The sequence below is a fragment of the Podarcis erhardii genome (assembly GCF_964252035.2).
Source record: "Podarcis erhardii genome assembly, chromosome: 4".
Taxonomy (NCBI): Eukaryota; Metazoa; Chordata; class Lepidosauria; order Squamata; family Lacertidae; genus Podarcis; species Podarcis erhardii.
This window is the reverse complement of record NC_138508.1, coordinates 25,457,104-25,479,988: the sequence shown is the minus strand read 5'-3', so window position 1 is coordinate 25,479,988 and position 22,885 is coordinate 25,457,104. Positions and strand designations below refer to the sequence as shown.

Here is a 22,885-nt window from a genome sequence, read left to right as displayed (position 1 = left end):
TAGTGGGTGCCATTTGCTGTCCTGCCTCAGGAAGGAAAACATACTGGGCCATCTCAGCTGAGGGGTAATGGAGGCCTAACTCCAGGTTTTCGTACCTGACCTAACTAATAGAAAGAATCCATACTAATTGTCAGTTGCAGGTGCCAGTGCTCTGTTCCCTTCACCTCAGATGGACTCTACTGCTTCTTCCTCGGTATAGAATCGACTATTTAAAAAAACCCAGAGCAAAGGAGAACCATCCTATAATATCTTCCCATGGCTTCATAGATGGGCGTAAACCTTCCTGTGCAACTTAGGTAGCAATTACACTGGACATAACTTCAAGCTTTGAGAACTTCCAAGATATTCTGGATAGCTAAGCAAACATGCACCTTGACATGATGAAATAAGTGGAATTTCTCATTCTTTCTGATAGTCTGGCATATAAAATGTGTGAACAGAAGCAAGGCTCTAGAAATATAACATAGCCATAGATTTGAGGTAGCCAACAGCGTCCTGCAGATGTTTTGGACTACAACCTCCATCATTCCTGACCATTGCTGCAGATGATGGGAGCTGTAGTACAAAACACTGGAGGGCACCACATTGGCTACCCCTGCCGCAGAACGTTCCATGGTGGCTAGAATGCCTTGGAAATGTACCTTTCCAAACTACATACCCCCACCCTCCCATCATGGCCTGGTTCTGCTGATTACTATACCGTGTAAGAGTATTGCAAAACAGCACAGGAGCGCATCTGTTAACAGCGGCCATTCGCAGAGAGCAGTAGTATCATCCAAAGTGTTGTGCCAGCTTAACATCCTAGGTGAGCTTACCACACCAGCACAAAACTACAGGTTGTGACAATGCAAGTACATCCCACCTTTCATGTTTATTTAATGAATACACAGGATCAATCTGTCAAACTAAGAAACAGCGTCTTATTTATCTTTCTTAACTGGATTCTAGTACCTTTGACCAGAAATGTGCACAATGCATTGTTTTACAAGTGCATGATCTTCTAGGAGCTGCAGATAGCCATTTAACGACCACAGTAACCATAATAGCACGTTTAAAGAACACAGAGGCCAAGATTTTTCAAAACCACAAGGAACTTACCGAGCCATATAGTTCTCCTTTCTCGTTCATTCCCAGATAAAGTCCACTGTCGACCCCTCGAATGCTGACCAGGCCCACTGCTATACTGATAAATTCCAGGATACCTGCAAAACACAACGCACAAAAAATGTCCATACCATTTCCATTCACAAATTTAGCACTTGTGGAGTCAACTTTGAAATTGACTCAGTGGCATTACAAAGATGGCAGATGTTTTCCACCAGAAAGAAAAATGCCAACAGATGAGTAATTATTAGAGATACAGACATCCGCAGCATATAAAAGGCAACAGTGCTGAGCTTTCTCCCAAAATTATGCAATGCAGACGAAAGAGGAGTGCCAAATGAAAAGCTCAGCCTTTCAAAGAGGGCTACTTGTTCAAAGAGATTTTTCTTAAGTCCTTCCAATCAAGTACCTGACCAGACCCAATGTTCCAGCAATCCTCTGGCATGCTGGGGCATGCAGAAAGGTTTGTAAAGTTATTTACAGGCTGCTCGTTGTTTTTTAAAAGGTATTTATGTGATCGGCTGCGAAAGATTGCTCAGAATCTGTTGAAGACTGAACGCGGAGCTTACAAAACACAACTTCAGGTCTAAAATCAGGCGAGAGGAACGTTTCTTCAGTCTAAGGGGCACGTTAACCTTGCCAGGCCACCAGGTTCCCCATCCCTGCTCTAAATATGTGTTTTATACACACACACACACACACACACACACACACACAAAAAACAAAACAAAAACAAAAAAAAAACAAAACACATGTGGAAACCTGCATTATGTTCAGGAACTGTAATTAAACGGCATTGTCCTGTTAAGTACAACCAGTGCCAGCTATAGGGGGATTGAACAACCCTCAATGCCCACTCAATGCCAACTGCTGCTGCTCTGCCTAACTTTTGCTTGCCCCATCTGCAGTATAGATTAAAGCAGTATCACACCATGGCTTCCCCCCCAAAGAATCCTGGGAACTGTAGTTTGTACTGAGAATTGTTAGGAGATCCTTATTCACTTCACAGAACTAAAATTCCCGGAGTTTCCTGGGAAGAGGGGTTGACTGTTAAGCCACTCTGATAACTGTTGCTGTGAGGTAACTGTAGCTGTGAAAAGGCATTTCCTAGCAACTCTCAGCAGGTGTCCAACCATGCTGACCCTTGAAGCCAGCCCTCCCTCAGACTAGGAGAAATCCTCCTGCAGGCCTGTAGTAAGAGCCTTGCCAGAGAACAGTAGAAAACTTCCTTAATAACTTAATAAACCTACTATGTTACCACAACTGGTGCAGAGCCTTAATTTAGTGATTAAGGTTCGATGGACAATAAAGGTACACGCTATAGCTTTAAAGTACATTCGAAACACATTTTTCTCCTCAAAGAATTCTGGGCACAGTAGTTGCTGGGAATGGTATCTGTGAGGGGTAAACTACAGTGCCCAGAATTCTTTGAGGGGAAGAACGTGCTTCAAATGTGCTTTAAAGGTGCAGCACGTACACAGCTCAAGTCCCAATGTTCCTTCCGCCCTTTTGCTTCAGGAAAAGCCACCCCAGAATGAGTCGATCTGGAGGAGAAGCAGTAGGAATAGAGGATTTGATCCATGGTTATGCTTCAAATTACACCTGCCACACACTCACTAGCAACCCAACCTTGCAAGGTGTCCAATTCCTCATTTATTTATGTGTGTGAAAAGGTAAACATGGGGAGGGAAGCAGCGGATGGGACAATTTGGAACAGGGGAACAAAGGGCAGCGAATGCATAAGCATCACCTCACTCCCTCCCCGCTTCTTCCTCAGATTACCTACCAACAAAAGTGCCTTTTCCTGGAATAAAACAGGCCATTAGGATTTGGCTGATTGTCTAGTTGGGCTTTATATCAGTATCTCGGTATCAGTATCTCCCATTTACCTATAAATAATAAAGACTACCCACTCCCCACCCCAAATAAACTAGATACCTACAGTCCAAAGTTTGTCTGTAACCAATATTTGCCATCCAGTTCTCAAATTCCCAAACCCTTGTCTCCCTCACTTCCCACAATAGCCAAATCTGGCCCAAGTCTTCTCTGAGCATTCCCCTCAACCCATGCCTCCCTCTCTACCTTCCCTCCAACTCCTCTGCTGCTAAATTGACCTATCACAGTCTCCTTGAAGTCACAGCCCACCTCTCTTTCTCCATATTTCCCCTTCTTCCTCCTTCACTGCTTAATCCAACTCCTTCATAGACAGCCAACTGACCCCCCTTCAGCCCGTGTTCCCAATCCCGCCCCCTGCAGGAAACAGCCCCTCCAGTCCTTCCGCAAGACTCTTGGCAACCTTTCCATTTCTACCAAACCAATTGTCAACTTGCCTCATAGCAACTGATCTGATTTTGCATATTACACCATTAACCTTTCCCCCCTAATAGTTCATGTTTGTCCACATCTCCACTGAACAGATTGCCTATATTACACAATTCCTTTCCCCTCCCAAAAGCAAGGATTTGTCCACATCAGCAGTTACAAGGATGTTGTTGTTATTTATTAGTCACTTTATTCATGGAAATAATTCAAAGCAGCTTACAGGTGTTGTCAGTCCATGTCAGTCAACAGCAAGTGTCTTTGTGTTCACGGCCTGTTTATGAGCTTCTCATAGGCCTCTACTATGCAAAACAGGATTCTGGATTCAACAGAACCATTCTTATGTTCTTATGAAAGGATTTTGCAGATGGGCAACCAACAGCAACCAGGTTTTACTGTGTCATATCTCAGAGAGAGAGAGAGAGATGACACAGCAAAACCTGGTTGTATATAGATTGACAACATTGCTAAGGAGTGTGTCTTGCCAAACAAATCTCTAAAAAAATACACTATTCTTCCAAGTGTAATCAAAGATCAAGATATCTCACATGCATTGTTAGAAACTCACATATATAAGCTAGGTGCCAGATGGCTCCTTAAACCAAGATTACAGTCACCAAAAATGGAATGTATAGTTGCAATTTTGGGGTCAGATGGCTCAAAAGACTTTTTGGTTCCTGAAATTTGTTCCGATTGTGCAGATAAAATATCAAGGATAGAATTCTACAGGATATGTTCCAGTGTGTGAAAACATGCAAGATCCAAGGTTCCCCAGGCCTGCACTTCCAGATGGCGGAGACATCAGACGCCATCCCAGCACCTGGGCAACTTCACTTGGTCACAAGTGGTCAATAGCCAGGTGCAAAATGCACCTGGCAAATTTCAAACACTGCTCACATGGTATGGCAAACATGGGGAACCTGTGACCCTCCAGATGTTGGGCTCCAACTCACATAATCTCCAACCACTGTCCATGTTGACTTTGGCTGATGAAAGTTAAGAGCCCAAAATAACCAGAATTCCACCAGTTTCTCTCTGCTGCTCTATCCTTACCTTCAGGAACGGACATAGGAACTTGCTTTATATTGAGTCAAGATCATTGGTCCATCTAACTTAGTAACATCAAACTGACAGACAGTGGCTGTCCAAGGTTCCAGACTGGGGACACTCCCAGCCCTAAAAATACCAGGGATTGAACCTGCAACTTTTCTGCACTCAAATCAGATGCTCTGTCACTGAGCTACAGCCCTTTCCCTATAGGTGGAAGAGAAACTCAGAAGTTTGAGAGAAAGAATGGGACAGAGAAAATGGCTGTTTCTCAGACAGATTCACCCAATGCCAGTTTTTGTTCAGGCCATGGTCCTACCAGGAATATCTGTGAACCAGTGGATGTGGCCTCCTTTAAACCCTCCTCTAAAAATGTTACCCAAACAATTATTGCACGTCACATTACATTAATGTTTGTTTGTTTGTTTGTTTGTTTGTTTGTTATTGAAATGTTTAAAGCTCCACTAAAACTTGATAGGATGTTGTACAAATGCCCGAGGCCACCAGGTCAAAATCTATTTTAAAAACAAGGCAAAAGATGAGTTAGAGAAGAACAGAGAAAGAGTGTGGTTGTAAAAATGGAAAGCCAAAGGAGAAAGATGGAATGGTAACAGGCAGAAATCTGAAAGGGTATTCCAATGAAAGCAAATATATGAGGAAGACAAACGGGGGGGGGGGGGAGTGACCAACAGAAAAGCTGTTACACAGATTATGGAGCGATTCATTTTGCATCTTTCACAAAGGAGCAATAGCAATAGCAGCCTCAGCAGCATAGATCTATCAACAACAGGTAGAAGCCAAGATATAGTTTTGTAACCAAGATCGCAAAGATGAGTACTGTTGTACCTTTCTCTAAGGCAGTGGTTCCCAAACTTTTTAATATGGTGGCCTGCAAGTCAAAAATTCACTGATTTATTGCAGCAAGTGTCAAGACAGCATTATAACAAGCCAACTAAACAAAAAGCTGTAAGAGATATTCATCATGTCAGTTAAGGATTGCAAGCAATAATTATTTTGAGCTTGTTTATAAAGCCCAAAGCCCGCTTGCACAGGCTTTGTGACCCACTTGCTAGTCTAAGAGAACACTATTGATTATTGCTGTATATTTTACTCATCACTGCATTGATAACTCCAGTTTAGTAAAAGGCAATCTGCCCATTTTAAATTGTTTGCATTCTTACGAAGTAATAAAACAGAACAAAAAAATCAGCATTCTTCTGCTAGGTGCAATACTTCTAGTACAGTATCTGATACAAACAGCCCATTGCAAAGCTTTCACCATGTTCAGAGCTACATAATCAGGGCTCAAAATCTTGTAAAACTGTAAAACTTTCACCAAACTATCAAGTTACCCCTGTGTACATATAATCACCAAGCAATTTTAAGAGAGGCCAATTCTTAGGTTATGTGCCTATTGTCCAATATTGTAGGCTCTGGGTTTATAAACCTGGTATCTTTCATTCTGGTGTAAAAGTAAATTGGGAGTGAAATTGCTACTCCAATTTCAGATGGCCGGGTCACACACTGCTGACCACCTGAAAGTAAAATGCTGCTAGCCCTGTAGCTGATTTTTTCAAATCGGTTGTGTTCTTGAGAAGTCTGTGAAACCCACAAACAACTGAGTTTACATGTTTACAATAGGAAATGCTTCAGTTTTATTACTCTTTGCTTGGCACACTCCCTTAGGGAAAACTATCCAGAGACACATCTGAACCTTACATAAATCAAAGCGCAAATCACTCTGGATCGTGCCCACTGTCCATAATATGAATTTTGCCAAGTCAGCGGATGTATTGTTTAATTCAAGGCACTTTTGAATGTTTCCAGGACATAAATAATGTGCTCATTCAGTTAATAGTAGCACATACAGTCTAAGGCTGTGGTTTTCAACCAGTGTACCGTGGCACCCTCAGGTGCCTTGAATGATGGTCAGGGGTGCCACGGACAACACTGACATCTGTCCCTCTTTCTTTTTTCTTTCTTTCCTCCCTCCCTCCCTCCCTCCCTCCCTTCCTTCTCTCCTCTGATGCCTTCTTGTGTCTCTGCCTCCCAAAGGCTTGCACAGCTGTTTGTTGCAGCAGCCCTGGCTACAAGCTCCCCAGGCGAATGGTGCCTCTGAGGCTGGCCAGGGGGTGCTTCCCAGGCCCCTGTGGGGCAGTGGAAGGAAGCACATCTCTTTGGGGCAGGGAGTACAGCTCAGAGAACCAGGGGCAAAAGATGCAGCTACCCAGAGGACTCCCAAGGAGAGGGAAGAGGAGAGGAGTCTGAGGAAACACTTCACAAGGGAAGGTGTTTGAAAAAGGGTGAGGAGCTGCCAACTTTGTAGGCAAGGGGTGACATAACTAGGTTCCCGAGCCCCACAGGGGTGCTGCAGAAAGAAAGTTGTTGGTCAAGGGAGCCATGGACTCAAAAATGCTGAAAACCTCTGGTCTAAGGGCTGAATCATATGCTAACTTCACGGATTGCTAAGGTTTGTATCCTGCCTCTCCAAATCCTCTAACACTCAAAGGCTTGTAAGCATGCAATCCAGGATAATGTTTCATTTGCAAAGATCAAACATAACTTTGCCACTAGAGCCAAAGTGACAAGGCATACGCCATACACAATGACATTCCTAACATGCTATCAACTAGCCAACTGGCCAACCCATTGCACTTTGCAGGATTTCGTTCATTTCCCCTGATTGCTTTAAAACCCGAACTAGTACGCACTACTGAATATGACCCTGATAGTTCCAGCTCCAGGGTAATGTTGTTATAGGATTGGCAGGGCTGGTTTGTATGTCGTCTTTGGAGCCACTCCCAGCCTGTGGCTTTATATCTGGAAGATGGCATTCTGTAGACAGAGAGACTGCTTAAGCGGTCAAACAAGCCTCTTTGCCAATGGCTCTTGCCAAGTCTGCTAAGCAACTCTTTGCAGGACCCAAGGATAAAGGCTGCCATACAAACTAGCAGCTGCCATACTTACTTATCCCTGCATTACAGAAAGCTTGACAAATGACCCTCAGGAACCTGTACAGTTCTGAAATTCTATGAAGATGCTCCCAGATAAGATAAAGGGGCCTTGTCTTGTTCTCTGTGCTGAATTCAACACTCTGGCTTTAACATCCCCACCCCACCCCCAAAAAACTGTTGGAGCTCTTCCATAATATGTTCAGCCTCTGTGTGTGTGTGTGTGTGTGTGTGTGTGTGTGTGTGATATCATCGAATCGCAGAGTTGGAAGGGGCCCCAAGCATCATCTAGTCCAACCCCCTGCAATGCAGTAATCTCAATGAAGTCTTCCATGGATGGCAGAGCTCATCCAACCTCTGCTTTAAAAACCTCCACAGAAGGAGAGTCCACCACCTTCTGAGTGAGACCGTTCCAGTGTTGAACAGCTTAGTGTAAGAAAGTTCTTTCCAATGTTTATATATATATATAAGCATACTGCTTTTTGTGGTTGTATATCGCTGTACAGTGGTACCTCGGGTTAAGTACTTAATTCGTTCTGGAGGTCCGTTCTTAACCTGAAACTGTTCTTAACATGAAGCACCACTTTAGCTAATGGGGCCTCTCACTGCTGCCGCACTGCCAGAGCACAATTTCTGTTTTCATCCTGAAGCAAAGTTCTTAACCCCAGGTACTATTTCTGGGTTAGCGGAGTATGTAACCTGAAGCATATGTAACCTGAAGCGTATGTAACCCGAGGTACCACTGTACCCTGCTCTGATATTTTATGAGAGGGTGGTATGTACTTTTCTACATAAATAGGTAAAGGGGACCCCTGACCATTAGGTCCAGTTGTGTCCGACTTTATTGGCCGAGAGAGCCTGCTTACAGCTTCCAGGTCATGTGGCCAGCATGACTAAGCCACTTCTGGCGAACCAGAGCAGCACACGGTAACGCTGTTTACCTTCCCGCCAGAGTGGTACCTATTTATCTACTTGCACTTTGAGGTGCTTTCAAACTGCTAGGTTGGCAGGAGCAGGGACCGAGCAACGGGAGCTCACCCCGTCGCGGGGATTCAAACCGCCGACCTTCTGATCAGCAAGTCCTAGGCTCTACGTAAATAAATGTAAATAAAAGACACCACAGTCTCTGGTGACCTTCATTCTAGGAAAACTCCAGCCAAAGTATGTGCTGGCACCCCGAAATCTCTCATTTTGCTCAGATACTGGGGTGCATACAGCCATATCATGGTTTGCAACACTGCACTGGATTGTTGTACGATCCTGCTGCAAGAAATATTGCAATCAGGTTGCTGAACCGTCATTTCCCATACATCAGCTGGCAAGAGATTCAGGAATGGGTCATTAGACTGCCAGTGTTCTCTAACCAGACACGCAAGATACACCAGTACTCACACTGGCCATTCACTGCTGGACCCCTTCAAGGGTTTGCATCTGACCAGTTGCAATCTGGAGTTTAACGGGCTTCAATTTCCCCGGGATATTTCAAAGGGAGCCAAGAAAACAATTCTCAAGCAGAGCCCCTTCAATCATAGACAAAGTTCCTTTTTCACAGGCGGCGTCTTCCATGGGCCGTCACTCAATACAAGGCAATATGGAACAGCCCCTGATCAGAAGGGAGGGGAGGAGGGAAAGGAACAGCTGTAGTTTAAATCCCAGTGAAACAGCTGCACACTCAGCAAAGAAAGAAAGTGCTTCTGCAGGTGACACGACTATGGTTACATTCACACACACACACACACACACACACACACACACACTACAGTTAAATCACACTTAAAAGCGGCCCAAAATAATCCTGGGAACTGTGATTTGTTAAGGGTGCTGGGAACTGCAGCACTCTGAGGGGTAAACTACAGTTCCCAATATTTCTTAGGGGAACATCACGTGCTTTAAATTTGTTGTGTGCACACCTTCTATGGCTGCAGATTACCAGTGTTTGGGGAAAACAAGGGCAGAACTGCAGTTTGCCACTTGCCCACTCACCTAGAGCAAGCTCCTAAGCGAGTACCCAAGTACCAAAACTATCAAATCCACTTAGTGATGCTAAGTGCTGACTCAGCAGCCATTCCCAGGTGTCTCCATATCTGCTGGAGGCACAAGGTTGCACTGTGAGCTGCAAGAGCTGCTGGCGGCTCAGGACAGAACTAACAAAACATCTCAGCCGGCTCAGTCTCAGATGAGCTCCAGCGAGGAATAGGAAGAAGAAGAAAAAGAAGAAGAAGAGTTTGGATTTGATATCCCGCCTTTCACTCCCCTTCAGGAGTCTCAAAGCGGCAAACATTCCCCTTTCCCTTCCTCCCCCACAACAAACACTCTGTGAGGTGAGTGAGGCTGAGAGACTTCAGAGAAGTGTCACCCAGCAGCTGCATGTGGAGGAGCGGAGACGCGAACCTGGTTCCCCAGATTACGAGACTACGGCTCTTAACCACTACACCACACTGGCTCTCAGTGGCTTCTTCTTCAGATGAGCTCCAGCGAGGAATAGGAAACAAATAACTTACTGAGAGATGTTATGTGCAGAGCTGCACAAAAATGTATGTAGGACCTGGGAAACCAGAGTTCAAATCCCCACTCAGCCATGAAACTCGCTGGATGTGACCTTTGTCCAGGTACTGCCTCCCAGCCTAACCTACCTCATAGGGTCGTTGTGGGGATTAAAGGGAGAGGGGGAGAACCACGTACTACAACTCGAGCTCCTTGGAAAGGTGGTGTATGAATGCACTGAATAAAAAAGGAACACATTTTATTTAGGCTGAGTATAAGAGGCAGCAATGTTTATGGGACTGGATACATACTGAGAATTAAAAAGCTTGCAAAATGCACATAAGAAGAGCTCTGCTGAACCAGATTAAAGGCTTATCTAGTCAATAAAATACTTCTGGGAAGCCTACAGTGGGGCATGAAGGCATGAGCCCTCTCTGCTCTAGCAACTCGCACCCACATCATGCATTTAAAGCACTCAGATATGACTTTAACGGTCATGGCTTCCCCCAAAGAAGCCTGGAAACTGCAGTTTGTGAAGGATTCTGGTAACTGTAGCTTTGTGAGGATTCACCACAAACACCTCCCTCGTTCTCTTAAAATAGCAATGGCGCCCACCTGAGAGGTGCCAGAACTGAGTTCCAGTGAGTTCCAACTGGGAAAAAAATGCCCTGGCCTTATGCCCCACAAATATGTCTAATCCCCTTTTGAAGACATGAAAGTCAGTGGCCATCATTACAGGAGAAGAAAATTCCATAGTTTAACCATGCACTGTTGGGGTGGGGAGTGTTTCCTTTTGCCAAATTCCTAATTTTGTATTATTTGGGGGGGGAACTATTTTTTGTCGATATTACCTATTTCTCTCTTGACAGTTCCTGCAGTGACTAGTTTGGGGGGGGGGGGATGAACCTTCAAGTTTTGTTTTTTGTAGTCTTGGGGTGGCATAAGGGGCTGGAGACCTACTTTCAGGGCATTTGGTTGGACTAATGGCCTTGAGAAGATATTTACAAATATGGTTATGGTGGAAGCCCCTCCTGTGCTTTCACACTAGTAGATACGCCAGTGCAACTGTTCAAATGCAACACTGGAGTAAAAGGTAAAGGTAAAGGACCCCTGGACGCTTAAGTCCAGTCAAAGGCGACTATGGGGTGTGGCACTCATCTCGCTTTCAGGCTGAGGGAGCCAGCGTTTGTCCATAGACAGCTTTCCGGGTCATGTGGCCAGCATGACTAAACTGCTTCTGGAGCAACAGAACACCATGACGGAAACCAGAGCGCACGGAGACGCCATTTACCTTCCCGCCACAGTGGTACCTATTTATCTCCTTGCACTGGCATGCTTTCGAACTGCTAAGTTGGCAGGAGCTGGGACAGAGCAATGGGAGCTCACCCCATGGTAGGGATTCGAACCGCCGACCTTCAGATCGGCAAGCCCAAGAGGCTCGGTGGTTTAGACCGCAGCGCCACCCACATCACCTGTGATGGAAGTGAAAAGCCCGATGGAGAGAGAAACCAACCAACACTGTGGTATAGAGCCGTTATCACTGGCTCCATTTGCACTAAAAGAAGCTCACTGAAATTACGTAACTAACATTGACTTGCTTAGTTGGATATAACTTTGCTGGATCCAACCTGCTGCCTTGGAGCTATAGCTACTGTGCCATCCAGACTGATTCTTCTACAAGCCAAGCAGAGAGAGAAAACACATGTGACCACAACACACACATCCATGCATGGGGGAGGTTAGCCACGAGCATAGAGGGATTTCTTGGCAGATAGACATTGCAATCTGCATCCCACTGCAAGTCCTTAGTTCAAGGGAGCCTTCTTAGCAATACTATCGAGCCTGCTTCAAAACAAGGTGTTCTTGGTGGCTGGTCCTTTAGAGATGCACTAAAATATCTCTTCGAAGCTCTTCCTGTTTGGGTTGGCTTTGGCAACGGGGTCAAAGTGAAGCCAGCAGACATTGGAGAGTTGTTGTTTTTGGTATTTTTAAAGGTTGCAAAGTAACTTATTAGGAAGCAAATGGCAGTCCCACCGAGTTTAATGGGCTTAAGATGAAGCTGGGATGCAAGTCTGAGTTAGGTTGCAGTCCGAAACACACTCATAAGGAATAAGCCTGACTGAAAGCAGGGGAAATCATTTCCAACCAAACGCACATGAATAGTATTATTTGGTTTCAATATCATACATTGGTATGCTGTTTTTATTTTGTTAGTTGACATAGGTTTGGGGAATGGGATGAGTTATAACACCTCAATACAAGCCTCCATTGTCCAATTAACATCCACACAGACCTTTGAATGTTAGAATGCTGTTGTAAGTTAACTTTGAGCCTCAGGCTGATTTTCTAGGGGGTGCAATAGGTGCAAGGGAATATTGGGCCCTGGGTTCTCATCAGGTTGAAAGGTCATCTGTTGCCATTATTTAAGAAACAAAACCAAAACCCTATTGCTATAGAAATAGCATAAATAGGAATAATTGAATAGAATAAAAAATAGTAAAAGCAGCAAGAAGCCTGAGTTGATGTAGAACAAAGGGACAGAATTTGCATCCTGGATATATACTATTAAATCCATTAGGCCTCACTTTGCATATGCACATGCACTTAATATGCAAAATTAGAAGATCATCGGCCCTGTTGACACCTTGCCATAAGCCCAGATAAGCTGAAATTCAAAAGCATTCTCTCTAACTTCAAATTACAGAAATCACAAACTAATGAGTACTCTAGCAAGGTCAGTTCAGAAAGGAGTAAAAAGGACTGAAGTTACAAGTCATGGGCCCCTTCCACCCCTACTGATGGTGGTGGTGGCAATTAAAATTTATGGACCGCTTCACAACATAAAATCATCAAAGTGGTGCACACAATAAAAACAGAATAAAACACAAGCTCTTAACACATGCATATGACGCAGTGGGCATTAGTCCACCAAATCTAATGCCATAATAAAATTTATTAGTTTGTGCACAGACTCAAAAAAGTATTTGTTCAACGGCCAACCTATGCTGCCCAAATTTAGGAAAATCATAACTGGGCATCCCCAGCTTGCTGAAACAAAAATATCCTGCCAGTGATGGCTGTGATCCTATTTTGCATTACCAGCCACAGGAGGCACTTTCTAAAGACTTAAATGAAGAGTGCCTGCCCACCACCTATGAAACAGCTACTGCAATTCATCTGCAGCAGCAGGACTCAGCTCCCCCCCCCCAGCCTTTGCAAGGAGGCTGTTGCTGCTGCATCATCACCTACGTGCAAACGGAGCTGGAGTCACAAGCTACGCATGGAAGGTCACAGACTGCAGGAGAAGGACATTGTGCAGGTGAGAGCTTTTGCATCACTTTTCCTTGCCATCATATAGGATGAGTTCTCTCCCGTCCAGGGATTTTTACCTGGAGGAGCAGGTAAGGCAAACTCTCTCTCCCTGAAGCTAACAGGGTATTTAATTGCCAATCGCCCCCTCTCCAAAGGGCTGGCTCCTATTCCAGAGCAGCACGAGGCTATGAAAGTTAGCTGGCGCCTTTTATTGAAGAAAATTGTAGCGCTACAGAAAGCACAAGTGCTATACACACAAGTGCCAAGTTTTGGGCATCATCAGAGCAAGCAGAGGTGTGTGCATATATAAATATATATACGGGGACAGTTTGAATGGGGCAAATATGGCCCCATTCCTCCAAAGAGATCAAGGCGACATTACATGCTGCTCACCCCTTTTATCCTCACAACAACTCTAGGAGGTAGGTTAGCATAAAGACAGTCTTCCTCAAACTCCGCCCTCCAGATGCTTTTGGCCTACAACTCCCATGATCCCTAGCTAGCAGGACCAGTGGTCAGGGATGATGGGAATTGTAGTCTCAAAACATCCAGAGGGCCGAGTTTGAGGAAGCCTGGTGTAAGAGAACATGCCATGTCCAAGGTCACCCTGTGAAACTTCCAACACTTCCACACTGGATCTCGTATATTGCACATGCACCCAGCACCTAGTACGGACTCAGGACCAGAGGCGGAGGGTAGATTCTGCTTTTGCTGCACCAGTGCCCAGAGGAGGCAGCAGAATGGCAGCCATCAGTTGAATGAAAAGCACTGCGCTTAAGGGCTAAACCAGCTCCCTATTGAGTCTGCTCCATCTGCATACAGGGTTCCTCTAGAGCAGGGGTGGAGGGACCTGTAGCTCTCAGGAGCCTATTGGAATACAACTCCCATCATCCCTTGCCACAGGCCAAATTGGCCAGAGCTGATGGGATTCCAGAAACATCTGTCCATGTAGAATATGATAGGTGTTTGGAGGGAATAGTTTGTTAAAGCAAAATAGGTAGAGTGAAAATAGGTAGACATTCCCTTTGTCCTTTCAGACATACTCAGTCCCATTCAAAGTTCCTGGGTTAAGGCTACACTAAAAAGACTTGGGAGAGGAAACGGTCTGGCTTAGCAGCATTGTTGATGCAAAATAATTTGTTTAATAATAAGTTTAAAGCTTAGAGGCTAAAATGTTAGACTGAACTATAGAATTGTAGAGTTGGAGGGTGCCCCCATGGTCATCTAGTCCAACCTTCAGCCATGAAGGAATCTCAACTGGATCATGCATGACCTCTGCTTATAAACCTCCAAGGAAGGAGAGTCCATCACCTCTCTTTGGAGTCTGTTCCACTGTCAAACATCTCCGTCAGAAAGTTCTTGCTGATGTTTAGTCGGAATCACATTTCTTCTAACTTTGGTTTGGTTTGGGTCCTACCCTCCAGAGCAGCAGAAAACAAGCTTGCTTCAGTCTCCATGTGACAGCCTTTAGACCTTTTGAGGATGGCTATCGTATCTCCTCTCAGTCCCCTCTTCTCCCGGCTAAACACAACCATCTCCCTCAACCATTCCTCACACGGCTTGGTTTCCAGACCCTTTATCATCTTGGCCACCCTCTTCTGTACATGTTCCAGTTGCCAGTTTTATAAGTGGACACGCCACCTATAAAACTGGGAATTAATGACCTACCTTGTAAGGTTGGCTGTGCTAAAGAAGAGCTCTGAAAAGCAAGCGCTCTATAAATGTTGAAAACTGAAAACCATGTACAGCAGGGGTAGGGGACTTGTAGCCCTTCAAATGTTGCTGGACTACGGCCGCCCTAATCCCTGGCCACTGCCCATGCTGACAGGGGCTGATGGGAGTTGTAGTCCTACACCATCTGGAGGGCTGCAGGTTTCTCCAACCCTGGTGTAAAGAACTGAGTGCTAATCGAAGAAAGCCTCTGATGGCATTGTGCAGTGACTGGTATTCCTAGACTAGGAGACCTGGATTCAAATATTCTTCCCTGAGCTACAAAGCTGACTGGGTGACCTTGGGCCTCACTCAGTTTAACTGACCTCACAAGTCCTTAAAAAAGGAATTGTGCAAGCTACTCCCAAACACCTTGCAAGGTAGAGCAGGCTAAAAGTTTATCAAACAGTCTTATTATTTGTACCCCACCCATCTGCCTGGGTTGCCCCAGCTACTGGGGGGGGGGGGCACCAACAGAAGAAGAGTGCAAGCTGCATTTTCACTCCTACCCACTAAGCAGAAGGGCGTTGGGGGGCGGTGAGAAAGGAGAAGGCAGAAATCGGTTTTAAAGATTGCAATGACATTGTACAATGAAGCGGGGTCATTCCCCAGAGGGAGGGGCTTGCCTGCCTTTACCCTCCCGGGTCCTAAGGCTGCTACATTTTACCCCTTGCGTTTTCCAGAGGCCTCGGCCAGGTGGGGGAGCAGGAGGTGCTGGACAAAGGAAGGGGGGGGTCCGCTCTCCTTTCTCTGCAGGATGCGCCCGAAGAAGCTGCTTTAGTGCTGCAGGTCCCGCTCCTCTTGCTTATCCGAGTCATTCTCTGCAGCAGCAGCAGCAGAACAGGATTTTTTACAGCAGCCTGGGAAGTAGAGGGGGGCGGGGGGGAGTATGACGCTGCAGCAGCCGGATCCTATGCAATGGATAGATATATAAATGAACTGGAAAGCAGGGCTTGCTCCACAGCTCAGCGTGCCTCGGGATTGCAGCCCCGAGACTCGTCAGGTGCACTGCAAGCGGGCGCTGCAAGGACCCTCTGCAGCAGCAGCACGTCGCTCGAGGACACGCAGCTGCCGGCGCGTGACGACACCTGGGGAGCGGAGGCGCCCGCGCTCCGCCGGGGATCTATGCACCGTTCTTTTTAAAAATAATGGGAAAGCGATCGTTTATAGAGGGTCCGTGACGCGCATAAGCACGTGCGAAAGCCCCGCCCACGCTCCCCCTGGGCGAAAACTAACGCCGCTGCTGCTGAGCGGAGCGCGAGCGCGTGCGAAACCTCCTAGCCGGAGGGCGGGGGCGCGATCGTCCGGTGCTGCCGGTTGCTTCTCTGCTGGGAGCTGATCTGGCCGGAGCCCGGACGAGGGTTGACTAGCGTGACTCCTTAACAGAGCTCTCTCTCTCGAAGGGTGGGATTTTTCTCCCTCTCATGCAGTGGTTGTGCTGACGCAAGAGCTACGCTACCTTCCCCCATCCCCGGTACAAAATTCATTAAGTTTACCAGTATTGCACAGCCAATGTCCTACCTACACCAAAGGCACACGCAAAAAAAAAACCAAAAACAACCACCCAAAAAAAATCCCCAATAAATTCCGACATTCCCCCGAGAGATAGCATCCGCTTTGATCCCGCGGGGATCGCGTTCCACACTGGATCTCGTAAAAGAGCTTGCATTTAAAGGAAGACGTTAAAATGGTAAAAGTATCACGGGTCCCTGAGCCGGTGCAGCTTGATTTATGACACGTCCCTGGCACGTGTCTAAAATAGGCTTCCCGTCTAAGGTTTCTTCTGAGAAGTGGGGGGCGGGGTGCATAGCCAAAGCAGGAAACTGGGTCCCTGGGTCCTATTTCCGAGCATGACTTTTAAAACCCCGCCCACCCACAAATACTCAAATGCATGGAGAAGCCTCCTCTTATTCTGGAACCAAAAGCTACCCAGCTAAATTCGGATTGGAAACGAGGGTTGCAATCCTGTAGCTGCTGGCTTGGGAGTCAGTGACCTTTAACTCAATGGAGTTTACTTTCTGAGTAGCCTTGAGTTGCGGAAATACACTGGTGTTGGGCAGCTATATTAGCTGGGGCCTTTGGGCAACTCCCGAAATAAAGGTCCCTGGGGCTGGTTCTGGAAACGCACAGGAATGCAAGGACCCATGGACACATGCATTACAAAGTTTGGTTTAAAAATAACTGACAACTTGAAGAATAAAAAAAAAAAAACCTGGTAATTGTAAGGATGCTGCAATGGTGAGGGAGCCAAGATGTGCCCATACTTCTCTTGGCACACAACATAACTGTAATTCCCAGCATTCTCTAGGGCAAACTAGAACATAATTACTTTAGAGTTTTACCATCTTATGTTGATGCCAAGATACAAGTAGTTCAACAGGAATTACTTCTCAAGATAAAAAGTAATCCAATAGAAGGAAAACTGAAATGTACTAGACTTGGACTAATGTCAAGTCAAATTTTTTAGGATCGGGTAGGCTGCAGTATATTTTAGGGTCACCTTTCTGCCCTGCCTGCTCCCAATGAACCCACTACCATCATGAAAAGCCAATCCTTTTTGGAGCGCTCTCTCCACCTTTTATATATACTGTATGCCTTACCTAAGCAGGCGCTGCGTTAATTTTGCATTCTGTACAGAACTTAAACCAGCTGAAATGGTTCCAGGATAGTACAAGGGCCCAAAGTGTTCAGTCCTTGAATGGGCTGGCCAAGCTTGTTATGGAAAAGACTCCTCTGACCTTGGTTTCTCAAGGTCTGCAATGAAACCTGTTCAGAAGATTCCAAAGGCTAATTTATTTTATGGAATGTGGATTTGGCTGGGTTGTTTGATCCATTTGCGTCTTATTTGCTTTCTGCATGTGACATACTGGGAAATGTTGTAGTTTAGGAACCTGGATCAGGCAAACTTGGTCTAGCATCCTGCTTTCAAGGTGGCCAGTAGATGCCTACATAAAACCCACAAGCAGTGGCTGCAGCACTCTCCCTACTTGTGCTGAACTGGTTGGTATACAGGGGCAAACTGCCTTGCATAGTGGAGACAGAACACAGCCATCATGGCCATCCATGATTGTGTGGCCTGACCCTCTTGATGTCCCTATGGAGGTAAGCAGGAGAAGTTTTTATCCTCACTGCATTCAGCATTCTGTTAACAGAATAATGCATGCCTGAAACCAAGAGTCCCTTGGCATACAAGCCGGTTGTGGGGCCCAGAAGCTTGAGCCTATGCAGAGTTACCCAGAAGTTAGCTCCCAGCGAAATCAGTGCCCAAGTACAGGGCACGTACGGGAAGTTTGCAACTTTAGCTACAGAATAGAATTCTCACAATATCTAAACTATCTTGCCTCCCCTTTCCATTCGGTCCTAGATCCAATAGTCATCCCCTCGCAGGGAGAGCTGCAGCTGAACAGATGGTGTAAGGATCCCACCACATTAAGCGCCATGAGATCACAGAGGTTTTTGAGTTGTCCACTACACATAGCCTTTCCAAGTAAGTGGCAGAACAGTTCTATGGGGGCAACCAGACACAAATGAGGACAAATTCCCCTGAACTTCTGTTGCACAGGTGAAGCAGGAGTCATTTCACCATCCCTGCACAATAAGCTGCACCCTACCAAAACACATTTTTAATTAATAATAATTTTAAAAATCCACAAACTATTACCAAGTACAATCCTTTTTGCACTTGGCCACCCTATACCAGCCTTTACTAACCTGGTGCCCTCCAGGTATTTTGTACTACCGACTGGGGGCTGATGGGAGCTGAGGCTGATGAGAATTGTAGTCCAAAATACCTGGAAGGCACCCAGGTTACTGACTGCAGACGTAGACAATGACCCCTCCATTCTCCACCCCTTAAATCAGTAGCTGCCTGTGGTGGTGGCATTATTATTATTATTATTATTATTATTATTATTATTATTATTATTATTATTTAGAATCACCTTTATTTAAAGAGCAACAATCTTCCAACAGATAATGAGACTATTAAGGAATCTTAACTACAAGGACATAGTTGTTATTGCACTGCATCTCTTCTCGGCGCACCGTATCGGGAAATCCACCTTTTCGCATGTAAAATGAGCCGCCTCCCCCTAACGCGGGTCTTCTGCAGCTCTGCAGAGCAGCAGCAGCAGCAGCTGGTGCGATGGCCCAGCTCAGGCGAGCGGCTGGGAAGAGAGGAAGCGGCGGGGTGTAGGACCCTGCAGTGCCCTCCTGCTGCTGCCAAGGCCAATGCGCGCGGTAGCAGGAGCGCCAGCTCTGCCCGCCGTACACCTGCTAGCGGCGTGAGCCCGCGGGCTGCCGCTGGGCTCCAGCACAGCGTGCAAATCTCGCCTCTTAACGCACCAGAGCTTCCTGCTTTTGATCTCGCACCAGCCAGCGTACCGTAAAGACTGCAGCCCCGTCCTTGAGCGCGCATGCACATCCCTGCACCAGATCTCGCCTCTGCTGCTGCTGCTGCTGCTGCTGGCGTGCAGAACCACCCCGGAGCAAAAGGGGCGTGCGTCTGCATAGACGCATATCTACAGAAGCGCAAAGCCAACTTCTGCATAATCCCTCAACTTTCTACATTTGAGAGCTGCCGAGGAGATCTCTGCTGCTTTGCGCCCGTAAGCCTCAGGTTTACATGCCTAGCGCTGGGATTCTTCGCAGACTTTCGCCTTCCTTTCCCTTCAACTGCATTCCAGAACTATTCTCATTTTCAGGTGCATGAGAAACGGCGCCCAGGCCTGAAAAGGGAACGTGTGCTGCATATGTTGCAACGTAGAGAACTGGGGGGGGGGGGGAAATGCTGTTTCAGGGCTGCAGGCAATACTAGCCCTACCGAGAGTAGACCTACTGAACTTCATGCATATGAGGGCCATTCATTGCAACCTGAGTAGGACTAGCTAGCACCCGCTTAGGACCCCCTTAGCCTCTGGAGAACGAAGGGTGACACCGGATGACTTTGCATGTAAGGACCGGTTCGAATCTTCAATGACCCCTTTGAAGCGCATCCCTTCCTCGCGAGCCCCGGCATTATCTCCCCAGCTCTCGAAAGCAATAAAAGGAACACAGTTTAGAGCTTGTTCAACATCTGGCATTCAAGCATGGCGGTGGGGAAGGAAGGGGGGAGAAGCACCACGGGACTTTTTCTTTTGTTTTTTTCTTTGTTTTTACGACCTGGTTTTAAGTGCTGTCAGGTGGATTCACTCACAAGTTAACTCCTTCCAACAGCCGCTGGAGCCGGCCTTACCACCCCCCCCCCAGTGGCATTATTTTACCACCCAAACCCCCTTCAAAAAATTCCATTAAAAAAAAAAATCAGACCAGCGCCAGCCCGCTGTAAGAACTCTGTGGCATTTTGAAGCTACTCTGAGAAGGCCCACTTGCGTGTGGCCACAGCATCGGAAGTACCACGTGAAGTCCTCCGACGCCCCTCTATACTGCTGAGTCACAAATAGAAGCCCTTGGGAAGGAAATCGGCAGAACACGAGACTCTTAAATCTCAGGGTCGTGGGTTCGAGACACTCGTTGGGCAAAAGATTCCTGCATTGCAGGGGGTTGGACTAGATGACCCCCGGGGTCCCTTCCAACTCTAGGGTTCTGCGATTCTAAGACACACCTCCACCCCCCATAACTCTGAAAGGAAGCTCCCATTGGGAGCTCCCATTGCGTACCTGCGCTCAAGCATGGGCGCACAGCAGAGGGACAGAGGCGAGGGAATGCCTTCGTTAATGACCAAGAGATCTGGGCTTATGATGCAGGCACCCACAGCAGCGGGGGCTATTCGCAGAGAGCTCTCTTAGCAAGAGCCGCTCACTGTAGAGGGATCCCTCACGGTGATGGGGGTAGGATAAAGGGGCGGGATCCTTTGGCGGGGGGGGGTCTTGAGGTGGGGGAAGAGTGCGAGGCGCTCCCTTCGCCCTGGGAAGCCGCGATCCTTCGCTGTTAAGAAAAAAAGCGACTGGGAAGCACATTACTGACTCATCGGGAGAACGGGCTCTATTAACCTTATTTATAACAGGACACCTTATGCTCACCTCTATTGCCCCTTAGCCACAAACCTAGAGGAGCGACATTTCTTTTAAAAATATTATTTATTATTACTATTATTATTATTATTATTATTCCCCAGACTTGTGGCTCTTTGGTGAAAAAACTCTTACTTGCACGCTTGCAGGGGTGTCCCGTTTGCATGCCATCTGCAAATCCCGGAGGCATTTCCTCTTCCGAGCTGTTTCGACAACAACAATAATCCTCATCATCGACTCCATCCCATTTCCTCCCGACCAAAAAAAATAATATTATTATTTTATTTGGTTGTGTTTTTTTTTAAAAGACCCAACTTCTGTCCTTGTCAGCCCCACGGCCACCAGAAGGTTAAATCGCCCATACCTACCAAATCTGCTGTGGTCTTGCCTGGTTCCTTGGATCGTACCATTGGGGAAAATCTCTAAATGAAATCCAGTCCTGCAGTAGAGCTGCCTCCGCCTCAGGATCCCTTTTAAGTGATCCAGGTCCGTCACCGCAGGGCCCCGGGGCAGCCCACCCGCTTCCGCCTGGCCCAGGTGGTCGCTTAACAACACGGGGCTATCAGCCGGCAAGACGGGGACGTTCCCAAAGGGTACCGCATCCTGGACGCCGAAATAGTTCCCAACTTCACCTAAGGGAGCCATCAGGAGCGAGGGGGAGGGAGGAGGAAGGGGGGAGGAAGGCGAGCTCGTTTTTGAAGCAAAACTGTAGTGCCGGTGCCCAAAAACCCAAGGCAGAGATCTTTTTCTTCCCCCCCTTTCTTTTTGGGTGGGTGGGGGGGAGGACGTGCTCCCACTCCACTCTCCCCTCCCACTTGTAGTTACATGGAGGGGAAGAATGTCCTTCGCTTTAATCCATCAATAATAATAAGTAGGATATGTATTTTTTTGAAAGTGATCTGCTGCTTCGACTTGTCCCAGGTTCAAGGTCAAGCCGCTGTTAGTCTTAAGAAAGCGCCGCACACGGACATATTTATAAACACATCAGACGGGTCTGGAGGGGTCCAGGGCGAGGGATCATCTATATTCCTCCAGCTCTTAGCAAGCGGTGGGGTCTTCTGCCCATCCGACCGTAATGAGGCTAAAAATCCGTAGTTTCTCCATGGGGCTTAGGAGCAGCACGACCATAGCAACTTCGCCGCCTGAGGCTTTTTTCTAGTGGGAGCTGCACGCACCGATTATTGTTATATAGGCAGATATATTTAAGATGCACGGGCGACGCCAGGATTTTTTATGGATTCTGACTCCAGGAAGGCATGCGCTGTTTTTACTCTATAACTGGCTGCATACATCAGCATGGACTCCTGCAAGGAGAAAAGCGGGAGAAGAAGAAGAAAAAGAAGAGCAGGGTGGGTGGGAGATCTCACGTTGGCTGGCTGAGACGAATCCCCCTCTCCACCGCCCGGAAGGGGGGGAAGAGATTTTTTTTATAATTCAAAAAATCCAAATAAAAGAAAACTTTTGCCGTCCAGATCCTATTATCCCGAATTCTCCGGAGGAGGCACCGCGGGTGCCTCTCTGGGCTCAGCCGGGCTGGCGATCCGCGCCGAACAACGCGTCCCACGGCTGCTCTCTCTCGGCTGCCTCGCCTGGGAACAGGTGCCGCTTCCGCAGGGCTCCCGGTGCCGCGCCACCGCCACCGCTGCCGCTGTCCTCCAGTGCCGAGCTGCGGCTCTCGACTGTGCCTCTTCCATCCAAGCACGCAGGGAAAAGTGGCGCAGGAAGAGGCATTGGGCTGGGTTTAAGGTAGTCCAGCTTGCGGGCGGACACGGATTCCGCCCAGGTCCTAGCGCGCAACGCTACCTGCTGCATTAGAGCGGCGGCGGCGGCGGCGGCGCTCCCTTTCCATCCCAGCCAGCTCAGTGCCACCGAAGCGCCTCGCGCGAAAACCCAGCCAGCCAGTCTCTCCCTCGCTCGGGCTTTTTGCTGGTCTGCGGCACGCCAGGC

General features: G+C 47.2%; 1 protein-coding gene across 4 annotated transcripts in view; it reads right to left on the bottom strand.

Annotated features, from left to right (window-relative positions):
• FGF9 (fibroblast growth factor 9) overlaps nt 1-22,413 on the bottom strand; it is a 45,691-nt gene extending 23,278 nt beyond the window's left edge. For 2 of the 4 annotated variants that reach the window (XR_014156164.1, XM_081860820.1), the window contains exons 1-2: nt 21,307-22,413; nt 1,099-1,202 (exon numbers count right to left, since the gene is read on the bottom strand). Coding sequence is in view for 3 of the 4 variants with exons in the window: in XM_081860820.1 (XP_081716946.1) it covers nt 1,099-1,202; nt 21,307-21,583 (381 nt within the window). In the remaining variant the exon portion in view is untranslated. Of the gene's footprint in view, nt 1-1,098; nt 1,203-1,866; nt 1,887-1,991; nt 2,122-21,306 lie in introns of those variants that run through there. The other 2 variants (XM_081860821.1, XM_081860822.1) reach the window with 2 other exon arrangements.
• Between the last annotated feature and the right edge of the window lie 472 nt (nt 22,414-22,885).